The 27,328-nt window shown below is 35.8% G+C and overlaps 2 protein-coding genes across 8 annotated transcripts in view; both read right to left on the minus strand.

Annotated features, from left to right (window-relative positions):
* LOC131522990 (sterile alpha motif domain-containing protein 5-like) overlaps nt 1-13,330 on the minus strand; it is a 60,402-nt gene extending 47,072 nt beyond the window's left edge. The window contains 2 exon segments of the mRNA XM_058748933.1: nt 12,202-12,369; nt 12,372-13,330. Of these exon segments, the coding sequence (XP_058604916.1) occupies nt 12,202-12,369; nt 12,372-12,692 (489 nt within the window). The 5' untranslated portion in view covers nt 12,693-13,330.
* A 2,483-nt stretch (nt 13,331-15,813) lies between these two features.
* The window catches only part of stxbp5b (syntaxin binding protein 5b (tomosyn)), a 39,862-nt gene continuing 28,347 nt past the window's right edge, over nt 15,814-27,328 (minus strand). For 6 of the 7 annotated variants that reach the window (XM_058748909.1, XM_058748907.1, XM_058748908.1 and 3 more), the window contains 7 exons: nt 26,403-26,447; nt 23,807-24,046; nt 22,359-22,716; nt 22,110-22,275; nt 21,907-22,018; nt 20,858-21,078; nt 15,814-20,154 (listed from right to left, as the gene is read on the minus strand). In XM_058748909.1, the coding sequence (XP_058604892.1) occupies nt 20,113-20,154; nt 20,858-21,078; nt 21,907-22,018; nt 22,110-22,275; nt 22,359-22,716; nt 23,807-24,046; nt 26,403-26,447 (1,184 nt within the window). In that variant the 3' untranslated portion in view covers nt 15,814-20,112. The remainder of the gene's footprint in view (nt 20,155-20,857; nt 21,079-21,906; nt 22,019-22,109; nt 22,276-22,358; nt 22,717-23,806; nt 24,047-26,402; nt 26,448-27,328) is intronic. The other variant, XM_058748911.1, reaches the window with a different exon arrangement.

A 27,328-nucleotide genomic window follows, 5' to 3' on the forward strand; every position in this document is an offset into this window, starting at 1 on the left:
ATGCTGTGAAGACTGTATAAGTGGTTTCTATTTTTGCACATAATTTAGTACTTGGCTACCGGTGTAACCTGAGCCATTTCCAGAGCAGACCTTTGCAAAAACGGTTTATTTGCAGCAAATATGGAGTTAGTAACATGGCAGCAAACTAAATGATTAAGATGTGCACACAATGACAGCATTATGCCACAATAAAACAATGCCACAGCAAAACATGAACATCAGAAACCACTGCAAAAGTTGAGCAGATTTTATGCAAATGTACACTGATGCAAAGACCAATGGGAAAGCAGAAAGTGGAGGTCATCTGATCCCCCTACAAATAACGATTGGATATTCTAATCAAGCGTATTATATATATTATGTATTACACACAAATATATGTGTGTTAAAAAAAAAAAAGAAGGATATTTCATAAAGAGATCCCCCCTCCACACACTTTCTACAGTTTTGCTTCAATGATAGGTTAGAATTTTGTAAATTTGTTGAATAAAACAATAAATTAAATTAATTAATTAAATATATATTTATTAAATATATATAATTATTGCATTTCCAACAAAAAAACTACAGTATATTATGATATTTATAGTTATCACTAGGGGTGTGAACACTGGTCTCACGGTTCGAATACGATTGTCATGTCATCGATTCGGTTCAATTGGATATCACGATGCATCGATGATGCACTGCGTCCTCAATTTTCAATTTCACTTCACATGTATACAATTTTGTCAATAAATACAAGCAGTCAGATATATGAACTGAACCTTTAATTTTACCTACTCAAAGAAAACACGCTTTTTGAATGTATCAAACATCAAACAAAACTAAGTCTGGGCACAGAAGACAACAGGAGCATTTAGAACAAATACACAAAAGTAAATACTAAATACTTGGCATTGACAGGGTTAACAACCCCCCCATATTTTATTTGTGCGTGACATGATTTACACACAGTGTGTGTCTTCTCCAGGTCATGCTTACCAGGTTGTTCATAAAAGCCGAAATGTGCCCAGATGCCAGATGTAGTTGGAGCATTTTTAATTATACACGCACTCGCGTCTCGCCTCCCTCCGCCATTGTATGCTCCCGCGACAAATGACATCAGAAAAGCGTCAGTGCGTTATAATTGATTATGGTCTATTACTCAAACGATACCGAATCGTCCTTGTCTGCATCGTGATGCACTGTAGAAAGGAGTCATTTCGACACCCCTAGTTATCACGATACTAAACCATATAGTTAAAAAAAAAAAATTTTTTTTTAAACTAATTAATAAAGTAATTAAATCATTAATTTATCCAAAAATGACTACCAATACATGGTTATTTAATATATTAAAAAAAAAATCTAATCGAATTTACAGCAAAAAGCTATATTATGTATGGTGTCGCTGTGATATTAAATTATTCATGATGTTATTATGACGTTTGACTTTGGTCCTGAGAGACACTGTATTCAAGTAACTAAATGGCTGCATTTGTGCACTGTTGTGCATTTGTATCTGAAAATATTTGCTTTGAAATAATATTAAATTGTCTTATAGTGCAGAAAGAACATGCATCACAAACCAAATGTTACTTTACACTGACAACGCTGTTGAGACTGAGTTTAACTGCCATACATGAAAAGTTGACTAGCTTCTGCTTCACACTTAAGAGTGAAGAAAAACAGCACTATAAATGACCAATCAGATGTCTAAGTGGGTTTTAAGCACTACTGCAGTTGTGAGGCCATAAGTTCATGTGAAATAACGCTCATATTGGGTGGTAATCCTTCAAAATCCATTAATCTTAAAGCGTTCGGGTCGCAGCTGTGAGGCTGGTTCACCCCTCACCCTCAGGTCACACAGAGATCCATCCAGACATTTATCTGAGCTCAGAAGTAGCAAACTGCTGTAACTATGGGTAAAGGTTTGTTAAAAAGAAACTAAAAAGTACCCCCACAGTGTTTCTGTCAGACTCATTCAGAAAGCACATCTCTGATGGCCTCTTTGCTGCCAGCCCGCTCTCTGTTCCAGTTGAAAACTGACAGGAGAACAGATTCACTCTGATTTAAAAACAGCAAACACAAAGTATAAGTCCAAAACATGATGTAGTTTTCCCTGAAAGGACGGGCTGTTCAAGGGAACCTCTAAAATGTCTCTGTGCCCACTGCCAGACAGAAACCTGAGAGAAATGTTCAAAATCACAAAAACCTTTTGCTCAGATCTAATAAAAGGTCAGCGGTGGCTCATGAAATGCTTTCCAGAATGCTGCACTTTACAGTTTATGCCTGAATCTTTTATGAACATTATCCGGTGGAGAATCGGTGCACTTCTGTTCTCTCGGTCCTCAGAAAACACAAATCTGTGGAAGTCAAGCTCTTCATTATCGGTCAGAAGATCACTCCAAAATGAAAGTTCTGCCATCGTTTACTCACCCTGTGTTGTTTGAAAGCCTTGGAAATGTTTGTGGAACAGAAAATAAGCCAAGCAAGTTGCATTTTTCCATACTATAATAAAAGTATGTGAGGCTGTCAAGCTTCAAAATGCCACTTTCTATGAAGAATTAAATGTAAAACATACTCAATGAAAACTGACAAAAAAATAAAGAGTAGATGACTGATGAAGAATTTCCATTTTTGCCTGAATTACCAGAAACTGAACAATCAGTAAATATAAATCTGAAGTCAATTTATAGATAGATAAATAAATAAAGTTTCAATGTAAAAAAGTAACTTGAAATGTCAAAGTTCTACTAACTGACAATTTAGATATTTGCATTGAATTATGTTTAATCCATGAAATTTATTGTAACACTAAACTTTTAAGTTGTGATGACTAAATATAATGAACTAACTAACATATTAGTTAATTATAATTTAACATATAATACCATGCCAACACTTTACAATAAGGTGTCATTTGTTAACATTAGTTAATTTATTAACTAACATGAACAAAAAATGTACAATGCATTTATTACACTATTTATTAATCTTTGTTAATGTTAGTTAATGAAAATACAGTTGTTCATTGTTTATTCATGTTAGTTCACAGTGCATTAACTATTGTTAACAAATACAACTTGTGATTTTAATAATGCATTAGTAAACGCTGAAATAAACATTAACTAAGATTAATAAATGCTGTAGAAGTATTATTCATTCTTAGTTCATGTTTACTAATGTTGTTAATGTTAACTAATGAACCTTACTGTAAAGTGTTACCAATAACACACATATACATATATATACATATATATACATATATATATACATATATATACATATATACATATATATATATACATATATACACATATATACATATATATATATATATATATAGAGAGAGAGAGAGAGAGAGAGAGATTACTAAATACCCAATTACTAATACCTTAACTATCTTAATGTAAATAATTTATCAGTGTAATGTTCTGACAGATTAATAAATAAATTCTTTTTTTAATCTCATCAAATTATCAGCGTAATGTTATGAAAATAAATAAGATTACAATAATAATAATAATGTTTTACAACCCCTTCAGTGATCTATCCTGACATAATTTTAAAAACAAAAACTGAACTGAAAAAAAAAAGAAAGAAAAAAAAAATTCCAGCTCTATTTGTTTCTCATCCTGTTTGATTCGAAAACAAGTCTCATTGCAAGTCTTTGTCTGTTTGCAAGAAAATAACAGTGAAAGAAGTCTTACAGCACATTTTGACCTAGGGCAAATGTCAGTGTTGCCAGATCTTCATAGAAAAAGGAAAAAAAACAAACAAAACAAACAAGGACAAGTGCAAAAAACACACTAAAACACCCAAATGTTTTGTTTTTTAACACCAAATATATATATATATATATATCCGCTATGGAACACTTTATTAACTCAATAAATTGGCTAGCTTTATGAGCTAAGGCCAAACAACATGCCTAAAAAGCGCTTGTAAATATGAGGACATGGCAACACTGCAAGTACAGTGCTCCCGAGCAAAAACAAAATGCAACATGCCTATCAGCGGTAGTTTAGTTAAAATCAACAGACAAAAAGTAGCCAAAAAATGGCAAATAACAAACGCCTGAATTATTCACTCGCAAAACGCCAAAAATGTTGCTATGGTTACAAATGCGGTTCTATACACACATGGAACGATAATTTACGAGACTCACTCCCGCATTTAAATGCAGTTGTCAGTCCTGAAACTTGCAGTGTGTACGTGGCCATAGAGTTGTGAATGCTGTTTTTAACCTTAAACCAATTAGTTTGGCAGTAAAAACTAATTTAAACATGCAAAAGTGTCACCAAAGGTTTTACAGCAGGAAAATCGATGCCTTAAACTGGTTTTAAGGCCCAGTGTGAGGCATTTCCTAACACAACTCACATATGATGAAGAAAAGTGATTTAGCAAAAGCCCCAGCATGGCGACAAACCACATGGATTAAAAAAAACAAGCAAAAACAAACAAGATCTGAAAAGCCAAAACAACAAAGCTCCAAACTACAGCTTAACCAGATTAGAGGCTTTGTCAGGAAATATAGTTCCAACAATAGTCCATCAGGCAAAACAGCTCATCTCAATAAGCCAGACGATTCGGGGAAACATTTATATCCAAAAGTTTATGCATTGAAGTTTAGTACTTCGGGTTAAAGGTTAGTTCAACATAGCATAGCATAGTTGCATAACCTATGAAACACTTCAGTTTTTTAAAAGTGCGCCGTGTGGAATAAAAATCAGGACACAGCTTCCTGATGTAAAGAGACAGGCTCCTTCTGACTCACTAATGAAGCCAGAAAGAATATGCAATTGATGCCTTGATCTCTCTTGCCACATGCCACAAGAACCTGCTCACCCTGACCAGACACGACTCATCTATTGTGACACACGCTTCACTTACACAAGCTTTTTTGGAAAGACACCAGTTTGGGGATGAACACTTCATCCAAGCCAGCACATGCAGGAACCCTCATCCATTGATAATGCAGGTCAGACAGAATACGAGCTGCGCTTACTATCAACCTCCCACTGCCAAAAGTTATCCAAATACACTAAACGGAGGCTGGGTGTCTCATGTTCTGTGCCTGCCGATACAAAACAAACTGGAGAAATCAGTAGACTTTGACTGGAGGAGATGATCTACTAAATTTCCTAGAGGAGTCAAAATATGCAAACGGGTTATAATGGAACAAGTCATTTTTCACTATTATTTAGAATAGGATTTGCATTTCCATTCCTGGTATAAAAAAAAAAAAAATAAACCTGATTTTCAAAAGTCAACAAATTTGAGACAGCTGAATGTAATATTTTTAACAAGCCAAACAAGTCTGTCTCCGAGTAACATGTAATTTATTTAAACCACAAAATAAACTTATAAGTATAATGTCTATGCAAAAATGCATTTTGAATGTCTCCAGAACGTTTTATAATTACCCAAAATTCAAACATAGTTCTCCCCTTACGCACATTATCACGTCCGTCAAAAACATAAGCTGACTGTCGGTTGGAATATTAGAACTGAAATCATTGACATAACACACTCACGGACATCAATCGTAAATAATCATTAAGAAAGAAAAAAATAATTAGCACCTTACAACCCATCTGTTTTCAAATCCATATTATTTGAATATCACAACTTTGATGTCTGTCAAAAAAATAACATGCACAATAACGATAGTATTTACAAGAAGCAGAGGTCCAGGGAGTACGTGCTCAGACAGACTTATAGTATTTAGATAACAATTTTCACAACTTACAACTTTCACAATTGTTTAATGTAGTTTTTGTTTTGTCAGCTAAACAATATGTTGCTGAACAACAGTAGAATCCATTGAACACACCGTACTTCAGTCCCACACAGCCTCATTTTCATTCCAGTCAAAAATTAAATATGGCACCGCCCTGACTAAGATGAATATTTGAAGTAACTTCTGGCATTTACATTTACATTCATGCACTTGTCAAACTGAAGACCTTTTATCCAAAGAAATGTACACCGTGTTGAAGGCATACATTTTTGTCAGTTCAATTGTGGTAATTGTTCTGGTAATTAAATCCATGATCTTGGCGTTGTTAGCATCAAGCATACACACAAAAATTTATTAAAAATGAATTTACAAACACATTTACAATATTCAAAAGATTTTTTTTTTTTAAGTTGTGTGTGATTTTTGGTGAATTGTATATAATCTAATTTAGCACATAACACAAAAACTGTACGCAGAATTCAAAGATAACATGGTGGCTGAAGTATTTAACCAGTATGTAAATCTGACAAAGACATGACAGTCAGTATGAACTCAAATTCTCTGCAAGAACATTCTTGCAAACAATCCTATTTTGTAGGAAATCTAACAGCTTACATTATGGGTTTGCACAACTAGGGTAAGTAAATCATTTTGGGTGAACTATTCCTTTAAACCCTAAATTTGGTGTTGAATGCAGTTCTTCAGTTCAGATTCCTCTGAGTCCACGGATACGCTTTGGAATAAGCCTGGAAACCCACAAATGCATGTTTAAATCAAGCTCACTCAAGCGCACTACGTTGTTAGTTGCAGCACAAACGCATCTCAATTTGCAAGACAATTTGGGAAGCAGCGGTTCGCATACCGTGAAACCAAGGAAGCAAGTGAAAACATTTTAAAAGTGGGCCACTCTTTACAAATGCAAATGACAGTAATGATAATGAGGACTTTGGCATGGCATAAGACATTAAATGGCTAAGCTCAAAGCGCAATGAAGCCATCTGTCACCAGAGACCCGTCACTGATAAATGTGCTGATAAGACGGCATAATGGAAACACGACTCGGACAAGAACAAAAGCGGCGGTGGAGTCCAGTGACAGCTCACCGCAGAGGCATGACAAGCGCTCTGCTACAGGTGGATACGCCGCTGAACGGTGCAGCATTTAATGAGTCCCTGTCTGCTAATGAAGACTGTTTATTATATATGCAGATATGACGAGGAAAAAATATGCATAACAATAAGAGACGGAGAGGGACTCTATTTAAAAATGTGTAACATTTATATTGATCTATAAATGTCATTTATATAAAATGTGGAACTCATTGGCAGAAATACTGCAAAAAAATTATAACTCTTATTATATATACACTGATATTAAGAAAAAAAAAATATGCATTACAATAAAAAACAGAGTTACTCAATTTATAAAAAAATGTGCAACCTTTATATTAAAATATAAATGTGATTTATATTTAAAATGTGGAGCTCTACAGCAGAAATAATAAATTAGTATTTTTATTATATATACTAATATAAAGAGGAAAAATTATGCATTACAATAAAAGATGGAGAGGGAATCCATTAATATATATATAAAAAATTGTGACCTTTAGCCTATATTTAACTATATTTATAATGTGGAAAAAGAAAAAGAAAACAATCAGTAAAAAAAAGACTAGTTTTCAAAGAATAATTAAGGGTGAATTAAGTTTACTTTTCTCACCCTTAATTTTTTTTTTTTTTTTTTTTGTAAGCATAAACATCAATAAATTGTGTTAGCATTATCTTTAAAATAAATAAAAAAACTATTTGCTAATAGGGTAAAAAATTTTTATATGCACTTTTACTTTTGAATTTGAATTTATTTATTTAACAGGGACAATGCTCATTAATCAACAGTAAAATACTGTAAATAAGCCAGAGTTAGCCTCAATGGCTAATTTTCATCTGTTGCCCCTTGCCAGATTTTAAAAAGGCAACCTAAAAATCTAAAATACAGTAAATTATCACACATACAATAACATTTACAATTACATACAATAACTCTAAGGATAACAATGGCAATATCATAAAGAGAGAGAGAGAAAATTACACAGGATTACAAATATGACTTGCTTTTAACAATTTCTTTAATTTATATTTAAATGTTGAATAATTTGTACAACTCCTTAATTCAATTGGTAGAGTATTCCAATAATTAATGACTCTAATTGAAAAGACTGACCGTCCAAATGTTGTAAGCCTAAACTGCACAGTCTCCTCTAGTAATTGCTCTTGTTACTCTGCCATTATTATCCTCCTGCATTATAAACTGGCATAGTGGGGGAGGTGCATAACCATTTAAAATCTTAAAAATCAAGCAAGCATCAACCAAATGTTTAATATTATCAAAACTCAATAAATTATGTTTTTGAACTATATTGCAATAATGATAACTATTAGTCCTCTGATCAAATATTTTAAGCACCTGTTTGTAAAGAGATTCAATTGATGCTTGCTTGTGACCAACTAGTAAAACAATATGTAATATGAGAAAAAATCATAGAGCACATTGAAAAGTTTTGCTGCTTCTATTGTTAAGCACGGTCTTATATGCCTGAAGTTTGCCAAATTAAGTTTAATCATTCTGGCTACCTTTTTGCATGCTTTTGAAATGTCAATTGGGAATCTAAAATTACTCCTAAATATTTAAAATCAGAAACAACCTTGAGGTTTTCTCCTTTAACAAATACATCAGGATGAGGAATCACTGTCGGTTTTGTGAGAAATACACACAAACAGTTTTGCTTACATTCAAATGTAAATATGGGTTACTCAGCCAATCTGAAACATGGACCAATACCTCAGTTAGAATGTTCGCTGCTTGTTGTTTGTTTTTAGCATGCACATATAAAACGGTCCTCAGCATACATTTGAATACTAACAGATGAAAAGACTAGCGGCAAGTCATTAATATACAAACTAAACAGGATAGGGCCCAGGACAGATGCTTGAGGAACTCCAATATTACAATTTCGGTACACTGATTGACTATTTCCAAGACGCACACTTTGCTTCCTATTTGCTCAATAAGAAGTCATCCATTTAATAGCTTCAACAGAAAAATTAAAAAGTGTGAGCTTTGAAAGAAGTACCTCACGGTTCACAGTGTCGAACGCCTGCTTTAGATCCAAAAACACTGCTCCTATTACTCCACCACCATCAAGTTTAGATTTCATGTTCTCAAGAAGATAACAATTAGCAGTTTCAGTTGAATGATTAGAGCGAAATCCAAACTGCATTGAATGCAAAGGGGTATGTCCCTCATTCAAGTAAGTAATCAGCTGTTTTGCTACCCATTTCTCAGCCACTTTGGCAACTGTAGGCAATATACTAATCGGTCTATAGTTTCCTACATTTGTCTGATCACCACCCTTAAAAATTGGCGTCACTATGCCTGACGTCCAAGCATCTGGGTAAATACCTTGCATAATTGAAAGATTAATTAAATGGGTAATAGGACATGCTAAAATATCCTTATATTTATAAAAAATAAATAAATAAAAAAAATTAAAAAAATTCAGTTTCTAATCCTTATGCATCCTTCGCTTTTGAGGCTCTAAAAGAACTTATATTTATTACTTCTAATTTCACATATTCTAAAAATTGGTTTATTATGATTGATTGGACTACACACAATATCTTTAGATGAAAAGCTTTTAGACAGTTAGACAATGTTTGTTAACCTTTCCTGATCCTGAAGGAAAATTCCATTTATTTTAAGTTCTATTTCACTTTGTCTATGGTCAATATTTCTTCCAGTCAATTTATTAAGATTTTTCCAAATCATCTTCCCATTACCCCTCGCATCAATTATTCGAATAAAAAATCTCAGCTTTAGCCTCTCTTATATTTCTTACTACTTTATTTCTTAATGATATAAGGTCCTGCTTTAAGTGCCCTTTTCAGTGCAAAGTCTCACTCTTTCATTTGTTGCCAAAGCGCATCATTGAGCCAGGGTAATGTCATTCTTTGTCTAGATTTATTTTTAACCTTCCTAGTAAAAAAATATATTATTTTATTAATAGTTGTAAGAAACATATCACTGCTATTCCTAATATCTTCACTATGCAACAGACTTGACCAATCAATCTGCTGAAGGGCATTTTCTAAGTTATTAATTTCATTTTTTGGAATTCTCTGAGGATTACATTTTATCTGAATTCTACTATCAAAACGTTTTCTAGTGAGTTTTCGTGCCAATAATGTGATATTATGATCAGATATTCCCGTCAGAAGATCATATGTTTTCATTTTTCTCTCTGGCCTGTTTGTAAACATCAAATCTATTTGTGTCTGTGAGGAACTAGTCACTCTTGTTGGACAAGATTAAATTTATCTACAATTTCTTTAAGTTTTTTCCTATCTGATTTATTATCCCAATTTATATGGAAATCCCCCATAACTACTAGTTCCTTTTTCTGGCCACATTCCTTAAGAATTTTATAAAATTGTTCATAAAAACTTATCAGCTAATGGTGGTCTATAGAGACAGATGATATTAAAAGACATTTCTGGTGACAACGATACTCTCAAACTTTGGAAATTTTAATGAATATATCGTTTTAATGATGTTCAGATATTTTTACTGGAAAACAAGACAAATATGAATGTCTGAACTGATCAAACATAATACGCACAAGTTTAATTTTCTCATCCTTATTTTTTTTTTAAGGATAAACATCACTATAATTGCGGTAGAATTAACTTTAAAATAAGAACAAAAATTGCTAATAGGGTAAAAAAAAATTAATTGATATATTTTGATATGTCATTTTACTTTTCAAACGAATATATTGTTTTAATGATATTCAGATATATAATTTTATTGGAAAACAAGACAATATTGTGAATGTTTGAAATGATCAAACATTATATGCACTGTTATAAAAGCATTAGTTTGTGCTTCATATGGTTTAATTAGTCATTGCACAATAAAATAATTTCAATGAATCACTGAAACTAAACTAAATATGAAGAGTTGTGCTGACCTAATCGCTTCTCAAGGTCCAAAAAAACACTTTCATAATAACAAAACTGAATCTGAAAAACATTAAACGTGCATTGCATTAGCCTGCCTATTATTTAAAAGCTCTTGAGCTTTGAATGATGCTCAGCGGAGACAACTGTGCAGTAAATCACTCTATTAATAGCATTCAGTGTAGTTAATGGATTACAGTTCTTGTTCTCTGGGTTATCGATTAGAGCCAAGACTCGCCTGCTCTCAAAGCCCCAGAGTGCACTAATGAATAACGACTTCAATTAAGGTTGTCTAATACTTCAAAGTCTCTGGCTGGATAAAATAATCTGACTTGGAAAGCATCAAGCATGCCGCAACATGGAACTACAATACTTTTACTAGACCAACGAGACCTCAGAAATAAGTTCAAGTTTATGATAAGACGACAATATGATAACCACAACATTTAATGTGCTGCCACTCTATGCAACTGCTTGCTTGCTTGGATATTTGCTTGCAATAGTGATATTCAGACTTTTTAAGATTATTAGCACTGGCCATTGAAAGGAATACTTCATTAAAAAAATCCATCCAAGATGTAGATGAGTTTGTTTCTTCATCAGAACAGATTTGGGGAAATTTAGCATTACATCGCTTGCTCACTATTGTATCCTCTGCAGCGAATGGGTGCCGTCAGAATGAGAGTCCAAACAGCTGATAAAAACCACAATAATCCACACCACTTCATTCTATTTTGTTTGTAATAAATCCATCAAGACATTTAATGAACTTTAAATGAATGTTTTTGCTTGTAAACAATGCCGTGCATATTTCTCTCCTAATTGAGATGAGTTGACTTTTTTACTGGAGAAAGCAATACTATGGATAGAGGATGTGTATTTTAGCCAGAAGCAATGGTTAGAAGTTAAAAACAACTTAAGGATGGATTTGTTTCTTACAAACATGTTCACTTATTTCTAACAAAATTTTCACTTATATTAATTGATGGACTGGAGAGGTGTGGATTATCGTGATGTTTTTATCAGCTGTTTGGACTCTCATTCTGACGGCACCTATTCACTGCAGAGGATCCATTGGTGAGCAAATTACATAATGCTAAATTTCTCCAAATCTGTTCCCATGAAGAAACAAACGCCTTGAACGTTATGAGGGTAATGCACTTTCAGAACTGGCCATCAAAAGAAAGCCTCATATTGGCCGAGCACCACTGCACAAGTAAATATAATAATGCGTGACATTTACAAGGGATATTTTGCAGGCACAACCTTTCTTGGATGTTTATTACTACAAAAACGAGAACACACACACACACCAGGTGGGTAAATTTCAAGCCAACGGGTAACCTTTGAAAGCAGGAAGAAAATGTCAATATCTCTGCTGCAAAACAAAGAGACGTTGCAAACATTTTCAGGTGATGTGACAGGAACTATAATGACGTAAAGGTTAGTACTCACTTTATAAGAGTAGGGCATTTTGCTGAGGTCAATTCCATCCTTCACCAGCTTATCCCTTATCATTATCTTCAGCTTGAGTTTAGGATACACCACCGGCTCTTGTGGTTCTCTAGAGCTTTGATGTCATTGGAGAGTCCGATCCTGGGCCTGTCCCAAGTAGAACTGACCCAAGACTTGGTGCATTTCTGTTTGCAGTCACTAATTTGAGGGCATGTGCCATGTGGAAGCGGTTCAAGGGTGAAATACAGTCCCGGTGCCGTCTTCTTGTCTTCATCTCGGAGTCTCTCCACGGCCCGGAGAACCTTTTCCCGGTGATGTGGAGTGAAGACACCGATGGCATCCAGGTCAGGGTCTCCTATCTGTTTGCACACCTCCAGGTCATCATAACCATTGTCAACAAATGACTCCACATACTGACACAGCTGGAGGGTTTTTAGCCACTCGTAGACGATAGTGGGTCCGTTGCTCATCCTTCCCAAATCAGAAGACATTCCCAAAGTCCATTCCCAAGTGCATATAATACATTCTTCCCATCATCAGTGCTGAAAATATCAACACTGGCAGTCCATCAATAGTAAACAAGACTTTCCAGTGCTGAATTCACTAATAAAAGGCAGAAAAAACGAGCCTAAACATATGAGGAAATAGTAAATCTCAAATAAATTTTGGTTTCAGTGCAAAAAATCCATGTAAACAAAGTTTAAAGTGCATCACATTCACCTCAGTAGCTTGATAACCTGCCGTGTCATATCGAATATGAAATGAATACAAGCTTTAGCATATGAAAATCCCTTCCTAAAAGTGTATCTTTGATCATATATCCAGTCTCACAGCTTGTAAACTCATGACCGACGCTGGTTTCCTCTCAGCAGATACACTTTATTCCTCACAGCATCAGATTATCACTGGCGAAACGCCGTTTGTATCCAGGGTCAGAAAGTGTCAGAGTCGCTTTCTTCCGCGTGTCGGTTTATTTTCCATTGATCCGGTCCTTAAATAAACAGGGGAAAGAAAAACAAAGAAGATGCAGCTTCTGCTACGCTGCGAACCAGACAGACTGAGCGCGTCTAAGTAATTCAACGGACCGCCAGACGCCAAATTGAAGTTTCCCTCCCCTTCATTCTGATGCGCGTTTGGAAGCTGTTGTTTGACTTGAGAGCCCCCTGCAGGCCGTATGAGGAACTGCAGCGCTATTTGTCTGCAGTCATTCCCAGAGGTGGCCTACGTTTTTTGTTTTTTTTTAATGCCTGACCATATATAATTATTTATTTTTATGCAGTTTTTCAATTTGTAAGGCATTATCAGTCACCCAAATAATCTAATATTAAAGTACACGCAGGCAGAATTTTTGTCAGTTTCAGATGCAATTTATACACTGATTTTATTACTTTAACATGCAGAATCTAAAAACATTAAATTTTTACTTCGATAAATAACACTAAGTGTTATGGCAACAATTTTGTGTAGAGAATTAACATAATTGGATAACTGGAAGTACATAATTTGTTAAATCAATGATTTATCGATATTTAATATTAGCTTTTATTACATTCTGACGTCGGTTTGTTTTAATTTGGCATCTATAAAATAAATAATATATATATATATATATACATACACACACACACACACACACACAGGTGCATCTCAAATTAGAATGTCGTGGAAAAGTTAATTTCAGTAATTCAACTCAAATTGTGGAACTCGTGTATTAAATAAATTCAATGCACACAGACTGAAGTAGTTTAAGTCTTTGGTTCTTTTAATTGTGATGATTTTGGCTCACATTTAACAAAAACCCATCAATTCACTATCTCAACAAATTAGAATACTTCATAAGACCAATAAAAAAATTAAAAAAAAAAACATTTTTAGTGAATTGTTGGCCTTCTGGAAAGTATGCTCATTTACTGTATATGTACTCAATACTTGGTAGGGGCTCCTTTTGCTTGAATTACTGCCTCAATTCGGCGTGGCATGGAGGTGATCAGTTTGTGGCGCTGCTGAGGTGGTATGGAAGCCCAGGTTTCTTTGACAGTGGCCTTCAGCTCATCTGCATTTTTTGGTCTCTCGTTTCTCAGTTTCCTCTTGACGATACTCCATAGATTCTCTCTGGGGTTCAGGTCTGGTGAGTTTGCTGGCAAGTCAAGCACACCAACACCATGGTCATTTAACCAACTTTTGGTGCTTTTGGCAGTGTGTGCAGGTGCCAAATCCTGCTGGAAAATGAAATCAGCATCTTCAAAAAGCTGGTCAGCAGAAGGAAACATTAAGTGCTCAAATTTCTTGGTAAACGGGTGCAGTGACTTTGGTTTTCAAAAAACACAATGGACCAACACCAGCAGATGACATTGCACCCCAAATCATCACAGACTGTGGAAACTTAACACTGGACTTCAAGCAACTTGGGCTGTGAGCTTCTCCACCCTTCATCCAGACTCTAGGACCTTGGTTTCCAAATCAAATACAAAACTTGCTCTCATCTGAAAAGAGGACTTTGGACCACTGGGCAACAGTCCAGTTATTCTCCTTAGCCCAGGTAAGACGCCTCTGACGTTGTCTGTGGTTCAGGAGTAGCTTAACAAGAGGAATACAACTGTAGCCAAATTCCTCGACACGTCTGTGTGTGGTGGCTCTTGATGCCTTGACCCCAGCCTCAGTCCATTCCTTGTGAAGTTCACCCAAATTCTTGAATTGATTTTGCTTGACAATCCTCATAAAGCTGCGGTTCTCTCGGTTGGTTGTGCATCTTTTTCTTCCACACTTTTTCCTTCCACTCAACTTTCTGTTAACATGCTTGGATACAGCACTCTGTGAACAGCCAGCTTCTTTGGCAATGAATGTTTGTGGCTTACCCTCCTTGTGAAGGGTGTCAATGATTGTCTTCTGGACAACTGTCAGATCAGCAGTCTTCCCCATGATTGTGTAGCCTAGTGAACCAAACTGAGAGACCATTTTGAAAGCTCAGGAAAGCGTTGCAGGTGTTTTGAGTTGATTAGCTGATTGGCATGTCACCATATTCTAATTTGTTGAGATTTTGTTAAATGTGAGCCAAAATCATCACAATTAAAAGAACCAAAGACTTAAACTACTTCAGTCTGTGTGCACTGAATTTATTTAATACACAAGTTCCACAATTCGAGTTGAATTACTGAAATAAATGAACTTTTCCACGACATTCTAATTTATTGAGATTCACCTGTATAATCAAAGCAAACAGGTGACACATGTAATAGTTCTGGTTTCTATTTAGATTATAGCCTATATTCATTTCTATTTATTTCAAAAGGTAAAATAAGAACTAGAATCATTGCATACATATTATATAATGATTATTTAATGAAATGATAAAAATAATCAAATTGTTTAATCAGTGATTTATCACTATAAAACGTGTACAAAACACCTGTTCATTTTGATTAGGCAACCGAAATATATAAATATGTGTATTTAAGAAATATATGCATATGCTTCTGGCTTCTGTTCAGATTATACATTCATTGTCTATTACACTTAAATCATTTATTTCTTCAAAATTGAGAGTTCAAGTTGTAAAACTGTGACATCTAGTGGCCCAAGTATGCAAAATGAGGTGTGGAATCAAAACGGCTGTAAAGAAATCTTTCTGTTACATTTATTTTCCATTGCACAGTTATGTCTATAAACATGTTTCCTAAACTGTTGGGTGGCAGCAGATTAAGACAAACATTCATGTGAAAGTTTGAATAATAAAACTGTACAATAAATTGGCTATGATGAGAAAACCTGTAACCCCACGGGGAATCTTCCCCAAAACCGACCCTTTTCAGGAGAGTTTTTCTTTTTCTTTTTCTGGAGTACAGCGACGATGTTCAGGGAAACTCAAATAACAATGCTGAGAGTATACTATCAGGAAAAAAAAATCTCGCCTTCATAATCATCAATAATAGAGAGTAAATACTCGTGATTTGTTCCTTTACAAACATCTCACTAGCAGGACTAAAGAAAAAGAGCCAAAATATAATGTAGAAGGATGTTTCAAGTTTGTAAACACGATATCATGCTGCCTTTTGTGCAAGAGAAATCAGAGGACAAACAGTACACAGAGATGGCCAGTGATTTCAGAGATTCTTCAGGTCGTCTTTCAGTCTTCCACAGACAACCAAGCAGATGGCTCACCAGAAAAGATTTCATGTTCGATTCAGCGAGAATATATACACAACCAGTTCATCTTAAAATGCATCCTTTCCTTTCAAACAATATAATAAAAGTATTCATTTGTAAATTAAAAGTAAATTATATATTTCTATATATATATATATATTTCAAATGTCATTCAAATATCATTAAACTGGCAATGAGGACAAATCTGAGAGTGTGAGCCACATTTACACATAGCATCCGTCTAATTTTGGTCCTTCTTAAAGAAACAAAATGTCCAAAATAAAGACCAATGCCAACTACAAAAATATTAATAATAAAATGACTTTGATGTCATTACGATATAAAACATATAGTGCAAAACCACACAACTGCTCATAGAAAAAAAAAAAAAAAAGTATATATATATATATATATATATGTATGAAGCAGAGAAGCTGGATTAGATTTTCAACATTGAAAATTGCAATTTTGGTAGATATTTACACAAACACCATGGCAACAGGAGTAGTTTGCTATCTGTCTATCCATCTATCTATACATGTAGAGATGCCATGACACTGATGTTTTAAATTATAAGGAACATCCTCTCCTCTCTGTTAGATCTACTTTCACAGCAAAGCAACTCTTTGGAGTCTAGTCAGATCACGGCCACCATCTTCAGTAACTTTGACAGCATCAGCACTCTCAAGTTTGTCTTCAGAAATATTCATATTCACAACATTTGGCAGCAATGTGACAAACAAAAAAACAAAACAAACGGAAAAGCTTTCATGGAATAGTTCACCCAAAAACCAAAATTTGCTGACTCATCCTCAAGTCCATCCAAGATGGAGTTTGTTTGTTCATAACAGATTTGGAGAAATGTAGCATTCCATCACTTGCTCACCAATGGATCCTCTGCAGTGAATGGGTGCCGTCAGAATGAGAGTCCAAACAGCTGATAAAAACATCACAATAATCCACAAGTAATCCACACCCCTCCAGTCCATCAGTTAACAACATCTGAAGCAAAAAAACTATGCATTTGTAAGAAACAAATCCATCCTTTTGAGTCCATAATTTTGCTTTCACCAATGAAAAAGTTGTCTTGCCTTAATCCGGAGAAAAATATGCACAAATCAGGTGCCATTTACAAGTGAAAACGGTTCAGAACAGCTCTAAACAAATATATGGGTGGAATTTAATGTCAGAACAACTGGGGATGGACTTTTTCAGTGGAAGAAGCATTATTATGGATTATGGATATATTTTTTGCGAGAGGCAATGGTTTATAGTTAAAACGCTTTAAAGATTCATTTGTTTCTTAAAAACACACAGCTTTTTGCTTCATAAAACATTAATGGGTGGACTGGACTCTTGTGGATTATTGTAATGTTTTATTGAGCTGTTTGGACTCTCATTCTGACGGCACCCATTCACTTTAGCAAGTGACGTAATGCTATATTTCTCCAAATCTGTTCCCATGAAGAAACAAACTCATCTGCATCTTGAATGGTCTGAGGATGAGTACGTTTTCAGCAAATCTTCATTTTTGAGAGAACTAACTCTTTCTTACGCCTGATTGGAAAACAACAAGCGTCAACAGATTCGACAGATTCTCCTAATTTTAAACACAAATAGCAGCAATTTCTTGCACCTCATAAATAAGAAAACACACTTAAAGAAAACATCCCAACATATGCTTTCAAATATATGGTATCTTTAGTTTATATAAACGTGAGCATACACATATTCTTGCATACATGTATGTTCACGAACACACGTATACGCACAGAAGTCGAGGTTAGCATATATTCATGGGTCGCAAAGCAAAGGCAGAAGGTAACCCCCATCCGTGGGCTGCTGATCGAGAGTATGGAGTTGCATTGAACATTTAGTGGTCACCTCCACTGCAGCAACAAACACAGAGATAGATATATTCACCTCTCTGTGAGGATGACAAACTCATGCATTAGTCCATCCGAAAAGGCTTCTTAGAAAATACACAGAGAAATCCATTCGTCATGTACTTCAGAGGAGGAAGTCACCAGGTACTGTACTGCGTCTCGCATAAGCCTCGAGATTTCCTCGTCCAGGAGCAGTTGCATCATGGGAAATGAGGAGGAGGAGGAGGAGGAGGAGGAGGAACCTGTTTTGCATATGAAGAATCAGTACTCTCGGCACATTCCACCGGTGTCCCTCGTGTCCGGAGAGCAGACGGGTTTCTGACATGTCATTCATCACAAGGCACATAATCAAGATCATGCCTCACACTTCCCAGCTCTCACTAAAAATATCCTGCTCCTGTAGATCAAAAATAATTCACGTGCTCCAGATCTCTGTTTGTATATAACCAGCATATATTCATACTGGTGAAACCTTTTAAAAGCACGTCTGGGTCATATTTCGCCCCCAAAAATCAGAGAAATCAGAAATTACAGTTTACAGAAAATCAAACCAATTTTTTGCACTGTGAATAATTAGGCACATTTTTATTCTGTAATGAAAGAAAATGAATAAATAAATTTACCAAAATGTTAAAAAACATTTAAATTGATAAATATTTATATATCATAGTGGTAGCCTTTAATTTACGCGGATTTAAATTGTATTACAGTGTTTTTGTCTAAGCATGAAGCAAAAATGAATCTTACAAAAACTTATTTGTCTTCATGCTAAATATTTTTTCTTTTGATTTTGGTGTAATATGAGCCAGACACATTTTTAGACAGTCACGCTAATTAGATCTTTATATATACTTAAAATGAACATCTTTCTCCAGTGTCAACACAGCGTATAGTGTACATCAAAGTCAGAGCTCTTCCCTAAAAGCTCTTTTGAGACCTGATCAGTGTAAACCAATACGTCCTTTAGACGAAAGAACAACAAAATGATACATGATCAGATCAGCTTTGCTGCCCAGGCTCGTCTGCAATTTCATATGGCAAAATAATCACATGATATGTGGTAAATACAGCAACTTCCAGCCCTTTAGAGGTGAAATTAAATGGTACTTCATCACACCTTATGTAAGACAAGCCGACCTTTTCCATAGCTAACATGATTACTGGGTGAATCTCATGAAATCTAGTTATGCTTCAACCTAAAATCAAACTTATGTAATATTTTGCTTAAAGAACATGCCTGCCTCCTAAAAACAGGTTTTCTTTATGCAAAATATTGATTTTGGGGTGAAATATTAGCTAGATGAGATTCATCCCAATTCCAAAAATGAGAAAAAGCACTAATTTCCTAAATTAAATCACTAGACATGCATCCTATTCTTGCTCTAGTGACAGATTATCAGAAGCATTAAGCTTGGCAATGCTGCAGACGTTAGACCTTCTTTTGTCAGCTCTATGTCCCTCTGACCCATTTCATTCATCTTAAATCTTTCATATCCCAAAAAGGTCCTTTCCGTAGTTTCTTTGCAGACAGAATGGCAGTGAAAATGACAGCGTGGCGGATGAAGGTATAAGACAGGGGCAGCACCGGTGATGGGCCTCCTCTCCCAAGACAAGATCAGGAGAGGAAACTCAACTGCCACCGAGAAGGGAAGGAAATCCCGTCGTGATGCGTTTCGCCTGTCCCGTTCCTTCCCCTCCTGTCTCCTCTGTCTTTCCGCAGCTCCTCAGCTCGAGGTAATGCCGCGTGACGTTGTGCTGAGCGCGAGTGGCAGTCTCTGGACATCACAGAGAGAGAAAGATACAGGAAGAGAAGGAAGAAACGGAGGAGAGATGATGGATCTGCTGTCTTCATAGGAAGGTCCGCTGACTCCCTGCAGGGACCTCAGAGCTGGTACCATTTCTTGTCCTTGTATTTCAGCATCATCTGGTGGAGAAAGGCAGATGGTTTACTCTCTATGAAACAAATTAGCCAACACAAATATCATTGTTTGTCAAAGACTACAGCTGCATCTCAAAATCTAGAGAGCTGCCTACCTAGACAGCATTTCTGGACATCAATACCAATAAAAATGACAGTTTCTCAAAAAAGGAATTTGCAAGACTCTTCTGATTTTTGTGGCCAAAAATGCAATATCTGTGGAATTTTCCACTGCTTCTGCAGTGAAAATCCACAAAAAAAAAAAAAAATCGATGTAAATAGTATAAATCAGTAAAAGAATATAATTACCTGTAAATAATGCACAGTCACTGAATCAGTGTGTAATCAGTGAAAGATTATATACTATACATTTTAAATGTTATAAAGTACTTCATGTTTTAACAATGATATCATTGTCTATTGTTTTTTCCAGCATACAATAGATTACAATTCAATAGAGTGATTTTGTGGATTTTCAGAAAACAAGACTTAATATCTCAAGTCATTATGGATCTCAAGTAAATATATCTTTAAGAATGTTGATACCTGAACCTGAGTAAGAAAATCACTGTTTGCAGGGAATGATTGCATTATTTCTGTGATTGCACAATCTTGGAGGGACTGAAATGTGCTCACTAAGTTTTGAAACGCAGCCTCTGTATCATTTTAAAAAGCAGCAGTAATGGTGAATAGCAAGTGATCGTCTCACATCATGCGCGTGTTTAGAGAAGGAGTCAGCGCTGGACATCATGGCTGCTGTCCTCTCCTCCAGCTCGCCTAGTTTCTGTCCTCTCTCGTCCAGAGCTATCCTCGCCCGTGCCAACTCTCCCACCACACCGGAAGCGGCCCCCTTCATGCCCTCCATACCACCTGGACCTGGGATGTGCTGCGCCAGGCTGCGTGAAGCCTTACCAGCAGACACCTCTCCGACTGCAGGCGAGAACAAACAGGAGGGATATGATTCAGTGCCAGCATACTTTTTTCAAGAAAGTACAAATTCTAAAATAACACTTGGAAGAGAAACTTAGTATCATCCCTCGTCATAGCAGAAGTTTAAAGCTCGTCTACCTTTTATCTGTGATAACCACTGAGGTGAGTGTGTTCATTTCTTTTGCATCTCATATTTTGCCTGGCTGTTTTCACTTTTTGATGAGAAAGGAGTAGTCTATATTGTGCATTCATAACCATACTTGTACTGGCCAAAATTTGTATTTTTTCTTCTTTTTTAAGTAACAGTGCTGAAAGCAGATATTAATTCATGCAAATTACATGAGAACAAAAATCTGAATTAACACTAACGAGAATTTGGAGTGAAATAATTTTTGTGTGAACATTTAAAAAAATATTTTTTTTTATACAAAATTAGAGATTTCACAAAAGATCTTAATTTTAGGGATGAAATATGACCAATTTTCAATCTTTGTGACATTCATTACATTTGTTTTTCTCTATACCATACTTAAAAATAAAGGTTCTTTATTTCTTTCTGGGAGAGGTCAAAGGTTCTTTAGGAACCTTTCCATTCCACAAAATGTTCTTTATATTTCGGAAAAAAGGTTCTTTAGATTATTTAACTGTTCTTCTCCACTCTTTTAAGTGTACTGTACATTAAAATGTTTTGATATTTAACATTTGAAGTTTGATTAAAAACAGTATAGTTATCAGACAAAAAGAATGATAAACAATCAGACAGAATTTTAGATCACTTCTATTTAAGACAAACAGATTTTTATGTTTGAGTGCCACATTAACGCTTACATAGATCCTCTCTGTCTAAGGACTGAGCCCCGCCTCCAAATAAGCCCTTGAAGAAGCCTCGGTTTGGAGCCTCTGGTGTCTCCACTGGAGTAAACAGCTCTCCAAGCATCTCCTGCAAAAATGAGCACCTCAAAATAAATGCCAAAATGGCAAATTTTGCCAAAAAGTTTACAGGTATGATAAAACGATGTACACAGTCTGACCTGCAGGTTATCACAGGTTTCCTGGCTATAGGTGATTCTTTGGATCTCAGTGGGCGATGTGAGGTACAGGGCTTGGCCTTGGTTTGAGAAACAGAAGGTTCTGGCTATCCTCATGTCTGTCAGGGGAAGGTAGTTCACATCTAGCAGTGGCCGCAGGCTGGGCAAACTAAAATAAACAGATGGTTTACAGACTTATGAGTCAAAAAACAAAATGTTCAATGGCTTTGAATATCAGGTTAACCATGTTACCTGAGGGTCATGATATGGCCATTGGCACAGAAGCAGGCGATGCCGACCCCTGCAGTCATCGTCACCACATCTGCTCTAAGTACGAAGGAGGTCTCTGTAATGTTGTGTTCATAGACACAGTTTTGGGAGGGCATCGCCACCACCTTAGCCTGTTTCTCTGAGCAGACCACAATGTACTGACAGTCCGGGTTCTCCTGAGATGGAGGCGGCGAGGTGGGCCGGCGTCTCCGTGGCCGTTCTCTCTCCTCCTCAGGGGCGTTGGGCTCATACCAGGACTCGTATACGTGGGGCAGAAGGGTCCCGCTGGCATTCAGCTGAGCCATGCGCAAAATACCTCCCTTCAAGCGCACTACTGGACCTGTGATGACAAGAAGTCAAGTTAAATGTTTTTGTATAATTAATACCTTCATGCCTTATGGTTGCAATTATCGGATTAGAGCTGAGTGACAATATAGTTACATTCTGCTATGATACAAGCAATTAAGCAGTTGAGATTTGCTATATAGTGTAATCACCCTACGCAAGTGTACTGTATGTATGCAGATAAAGTAGGACATTCTTATATATCCAACATTATTTAAAGAGCTAGGCAATTATATAGTTACATTTTACGATCATTTAAACAATCACATACACAAGATTTGCTATATAGTATACTGCGCATACTGTTTCCAATATATGCAAATAAAGTTGGATATTCTTATATATCCAACTTTATAAAAAGAGAAGGGTGATAGTAGTATTTTGTGAGATATGCTATATAGTATACGGTATATTGTTTTACATGAATATACATACTAGATGTGTGCAGGTGTGAAACCAACAGGTGTGCCTTTTTCCATCAACTGCTGTTTCTATCCAACGTTACAAATTTAATTTAAAGCTGCGAATGTAACTTGTGCGAAAATTGGAATATTGTATAAAACATTTACGAATAAAGCACCGTTTCCATCCCGTGTGTTCAAGACAAAAAAATAGTCACTTCATGGGAAAGCAATTAATTTCAGCAGGATTGCGATTGAGAGTTCCACACAAGGGTGAAAAAAAGTTCTTCACACATATTTTGCTCACTTTCAATTTGATCATGCAATTTTTGACTTAAGTTTGGTTTGTGCGAGCTGTGCTTCATAATCGGTACACTATTGACAATAAAAAAATTCACTTTTTAGCCTCAATTATCCAAGTTATCTAATCACATGATCTATTGTATAAGTTTTTCATTGCACATCTAGGAATTTATTCGCTGAATGTGTTTCCATCATAGTTTGTGCACATCTCCGTATCAGGGAAAAAATGATCTGCCTCAATCTGCCTAAAATCTTAAAAAAAAAATCTTTTTAAGATTTTATGTGTCTTGGCATTTCTATATAGTGTTTTTTTATGCAATATCCCAAAATTTGTGTCAAAATATGTGGATGGAAACATAGCTAATAATAAGCACATCTTACCACAGAAAGAGACGCCCATGGACTGTTGCATCCTCTGCTCTGGTGTGGAGGGCACAGTGAGGGCGATGGCCAGCATGCTGCCCAATGAGGTGCCAACCCACAGGCTGGGCACTGCCACAGTCTCGCTCTTCTTGGACAGGGAGTCACAAAAGTAGAAGGAGGAAATGACCTCGCGTGACTCTCTGTCAATACTGGTCACACTGGAGCTGCGTGAGCGGCTGAACGAGTTGTCCCTGGCGTCTGAGGACACATTGACCCATCAGGGACAAAAAGACAACAATAAGAGGACAATTAGCATGACTTTTAAAATCAAGTCTGAACCACCTTAGGACACCTGAAATCAAAGGACAAAAACAGTCAAGCCATTAAGCAGTTAATATATGTGTGATACATTCTTAGTAAATACGTAGTATTAATATAAACTTTAGGTTTCATTGTAGCGTGTAATGTGCAAGACATACAGGAACTGCACACAAACCATTGCCATGAAATCACCAGAACAATTCCATTCAGTATGAACAAAACTCGCAATCACCAATTACAGAACATTGTTATGGTGTTTTATTTTCACTCTCAGAGACCCAGATGCATTTAGATATCTTTCTGGCAAGCCTATAATTTTAGTGTAAATACACATTCTAAAAGCAATGCAAAGATGAGTCTCACCAAAACTGACAAAAACATGTCCGGATCATGCTTCTCCCCAAAATCAAAAGAAAAAAAATTAACTTTAAAATAAAATAATAAGCTTTTTTGTTTGACATTTACCTATAAAATGTCTGAAATTTGTTAGTAAACTTAAAAAAAAAAAGTCAATATCAACAAAATCAAAACTAGAGAACTTAACACAGGTTATTGCTGGTTTGATATGTTTCATGTGTGTATTTTGGATGATGAATGATTTTTTTTTTGTTTTGTGTAATGATTCTGTATTCCACTAATAATATTAAATCTTTAATCAGTTTAAAATCAGACACTGAAAAAAAAAGGTGAGGGAATGTTTCTGTTTCACCAAAACCAAACTTGGATGGCATCATTCAAGACAACAGGCAATTTCCACACGGCAGGCTCCAGTGAGAGTTAGTATGAACCAGACCAGGTCAGGTCAGCCTAAAATAGGGCCACTCACTGGGGTCACAGAATGAGGTCTCACGGAAAGACGCTGCACGTTTCTTCTTCATTTCCTTCACTGAACTCTGTTGTTTCTTACCAGGGAGAGAGCAGTGACGCCGTAACCTCCTTTCTATACGCAGAACAGCGTACATTATAACTAGCTAGCAAATACATATATTGCACCTAAAACATTTGAACACTTTTCTATTCATGCATGCCAGTCTATATTCTATATAGACCTACATTATAGGTCTATAACACTTGAAGAACAGTAGTGGATGATATCCCGAAAACATGATTTAAAAGTTATTTGTTGTAGGGGTGGGCGATATGACCAAAATCTTATAGCACGATATAAGTAATTTAATTTCATGGTAACAATATATATCATGATTTATTTATTTATTTTTGCTTTAAATAAGAACTTATACTAGCCTAAAAAAAAACAAACAAAAAAACTGAAGCTCACTGAAGACAAGTAAACAATCGGCGATTAAATAAGAATAGGAAACTAATTACAAGCAATAGGACAAAAAACCTGCAGTAGACCATATAAATAAGAAATGCTACATACATTGTATAAGGTAATCAAATGCATAAAAACACTGCATATTCTTCACTGTGTAAATTAAATACATTCTTTTTATTAAAGTTACAAAAGTGATTTAGTCAAGAGCAGTTAGAGATTTTCTCTCTTTTGTTGTTTGAGTAACATGAAAGCAGGAATATTAGACTGCTGTCACTTTAAGAACTGCCTGGATCCAATATACATGTGTTTTCTCTCTCAGCTGTTTGCTTTCACTTAAGACCTAAATTACTGTGTTTAAGAGGATACTTGCAAAGATGGGCATTTTGACAAACAAGGGTGTATTTAACCATTCAAGCCCTATAAAGCGGCAAAAATAACTCAGTTCAATACTCCCGCACAGTGCTCAGAAAGTCTCTCAGACAGTGCATGCATATAGCGAAATGAGTTCTATTTCTCTGCTGATTGTGTTTCAACAGCTTAAATTCACTTATTTTTAAAGCGCCATGCTTAAAACTGCATGCAAACGATAAGTTTTCATGACCATATAGCACAGCAATGTCGCGTGAGCATGTAACCGCGATAGAGACGATAGTCCAAAATCTCTGCCAGTTGACAAATTTCTACTGGTTAATCATGTCTACCAGTATATCGCACACCCCTAATTTGTTGCATGCAAAAAAAATGCATTGCCTTTATTACTGTAGTGTCTACTATATCAGATTTATTCAAACTCCAACTCCAACGCCAACTATGACTATTTGTTTTTCAAACATGTGCAGTTTAACTGGGCAGTTCTAGGCTAGAATAAGCTGCAAACTGGACCAGACTTTATGCTGATAATATAGGTAGACTGATTAAAGTAATGCCCAGTTTATGTAAGCATGGAAGAAATTGATCCCCTGCAAGAGATGCACAGCTACTCCTAGAAACTAAAGTGAGAGAACAAACGCTTACCATCTTTCTGATCAGCAATCATGTTAATTTTCCGGGATATCTTAGCTGGAAAAAAGAAAACATTGTTCTGAACATATAAGTCATTCATCTGGGAAATGATGGTTACTAAAGTTAAAGAATTTAAGTAAGTATTAATCAACCGGTTTAAGAGAGAAATAAGCAGGTTGAGACTAAATCAGCTGGAGGATCAAGATGTAGAATGAAGCCAAAGAGCAGTCATGAGCCCATCAGCAGCCTTAAAAAGAGACGTTTGTTCATCTAGTATGTTACAATCAGAAGCAATTCAATCATGCCCGGAAAATTGCATTGAGATTAGTGGCAATGAAACCAGCACCGCTCAAGAGTCAGAACACCAGGAGCCTCATTTCTCTGTAAAATGTCTGTCACTGTGTGTGATCGCCCTGTCTATGATTTCAGATGTTCAGCAGAGATCTGTGCGAAAACACATTCAAAATCAGAAATATGTTAAATGTCTGACATCATTTTCATCATCATGTGTATTTTTACCCTTGAAACGCACCAGAGCAGAGTAAAAACCTGTAATGTTAAAGAAGGTTAGAAAAAAGCAATTTAGAATTTTTTTTTTTAAATGATGATAATAATCTAAAATATCAACATGTGCAGTATTTACAAACCATTTTAGAAAAAAAGATTCCAAAAACTTTTTTTTTTCCTTTAGATTAACACGTACTTATGAATCATTCACTACCACTACTTTGAAAGTGGCAAATACGGCTCTCTAATAATATCTCACTGGTCCACCACTTATTGGCACACCTAACCACCAAGCAACAGACACACAAAGCTCAAGTTCAGCTCTACAACGCACTTAAGCAAACCCATTTTAATTTGTTTGGTTAGTTCATTTGGTTAGTGCACAAGTGCCCATTAGCACAGAAACTGAGAGACCCAGACTGCTGTAATAT

This window comes from Onychostoma macrolepis, chromosome 17, assembly GCF_012432095.1.
Source record: "Onychostoma macrolepis isolate SWU-2019 chromosome 17, ASM1243209v1, whole genome shotgun sequence".
Classification (NCBI taxonomy): Eukaryota; Metazoa; Chordata; class Actinopteri; order Cypriniformes; family Cyprinidae; genus Onychostoma; species Onychostoma macrolepis.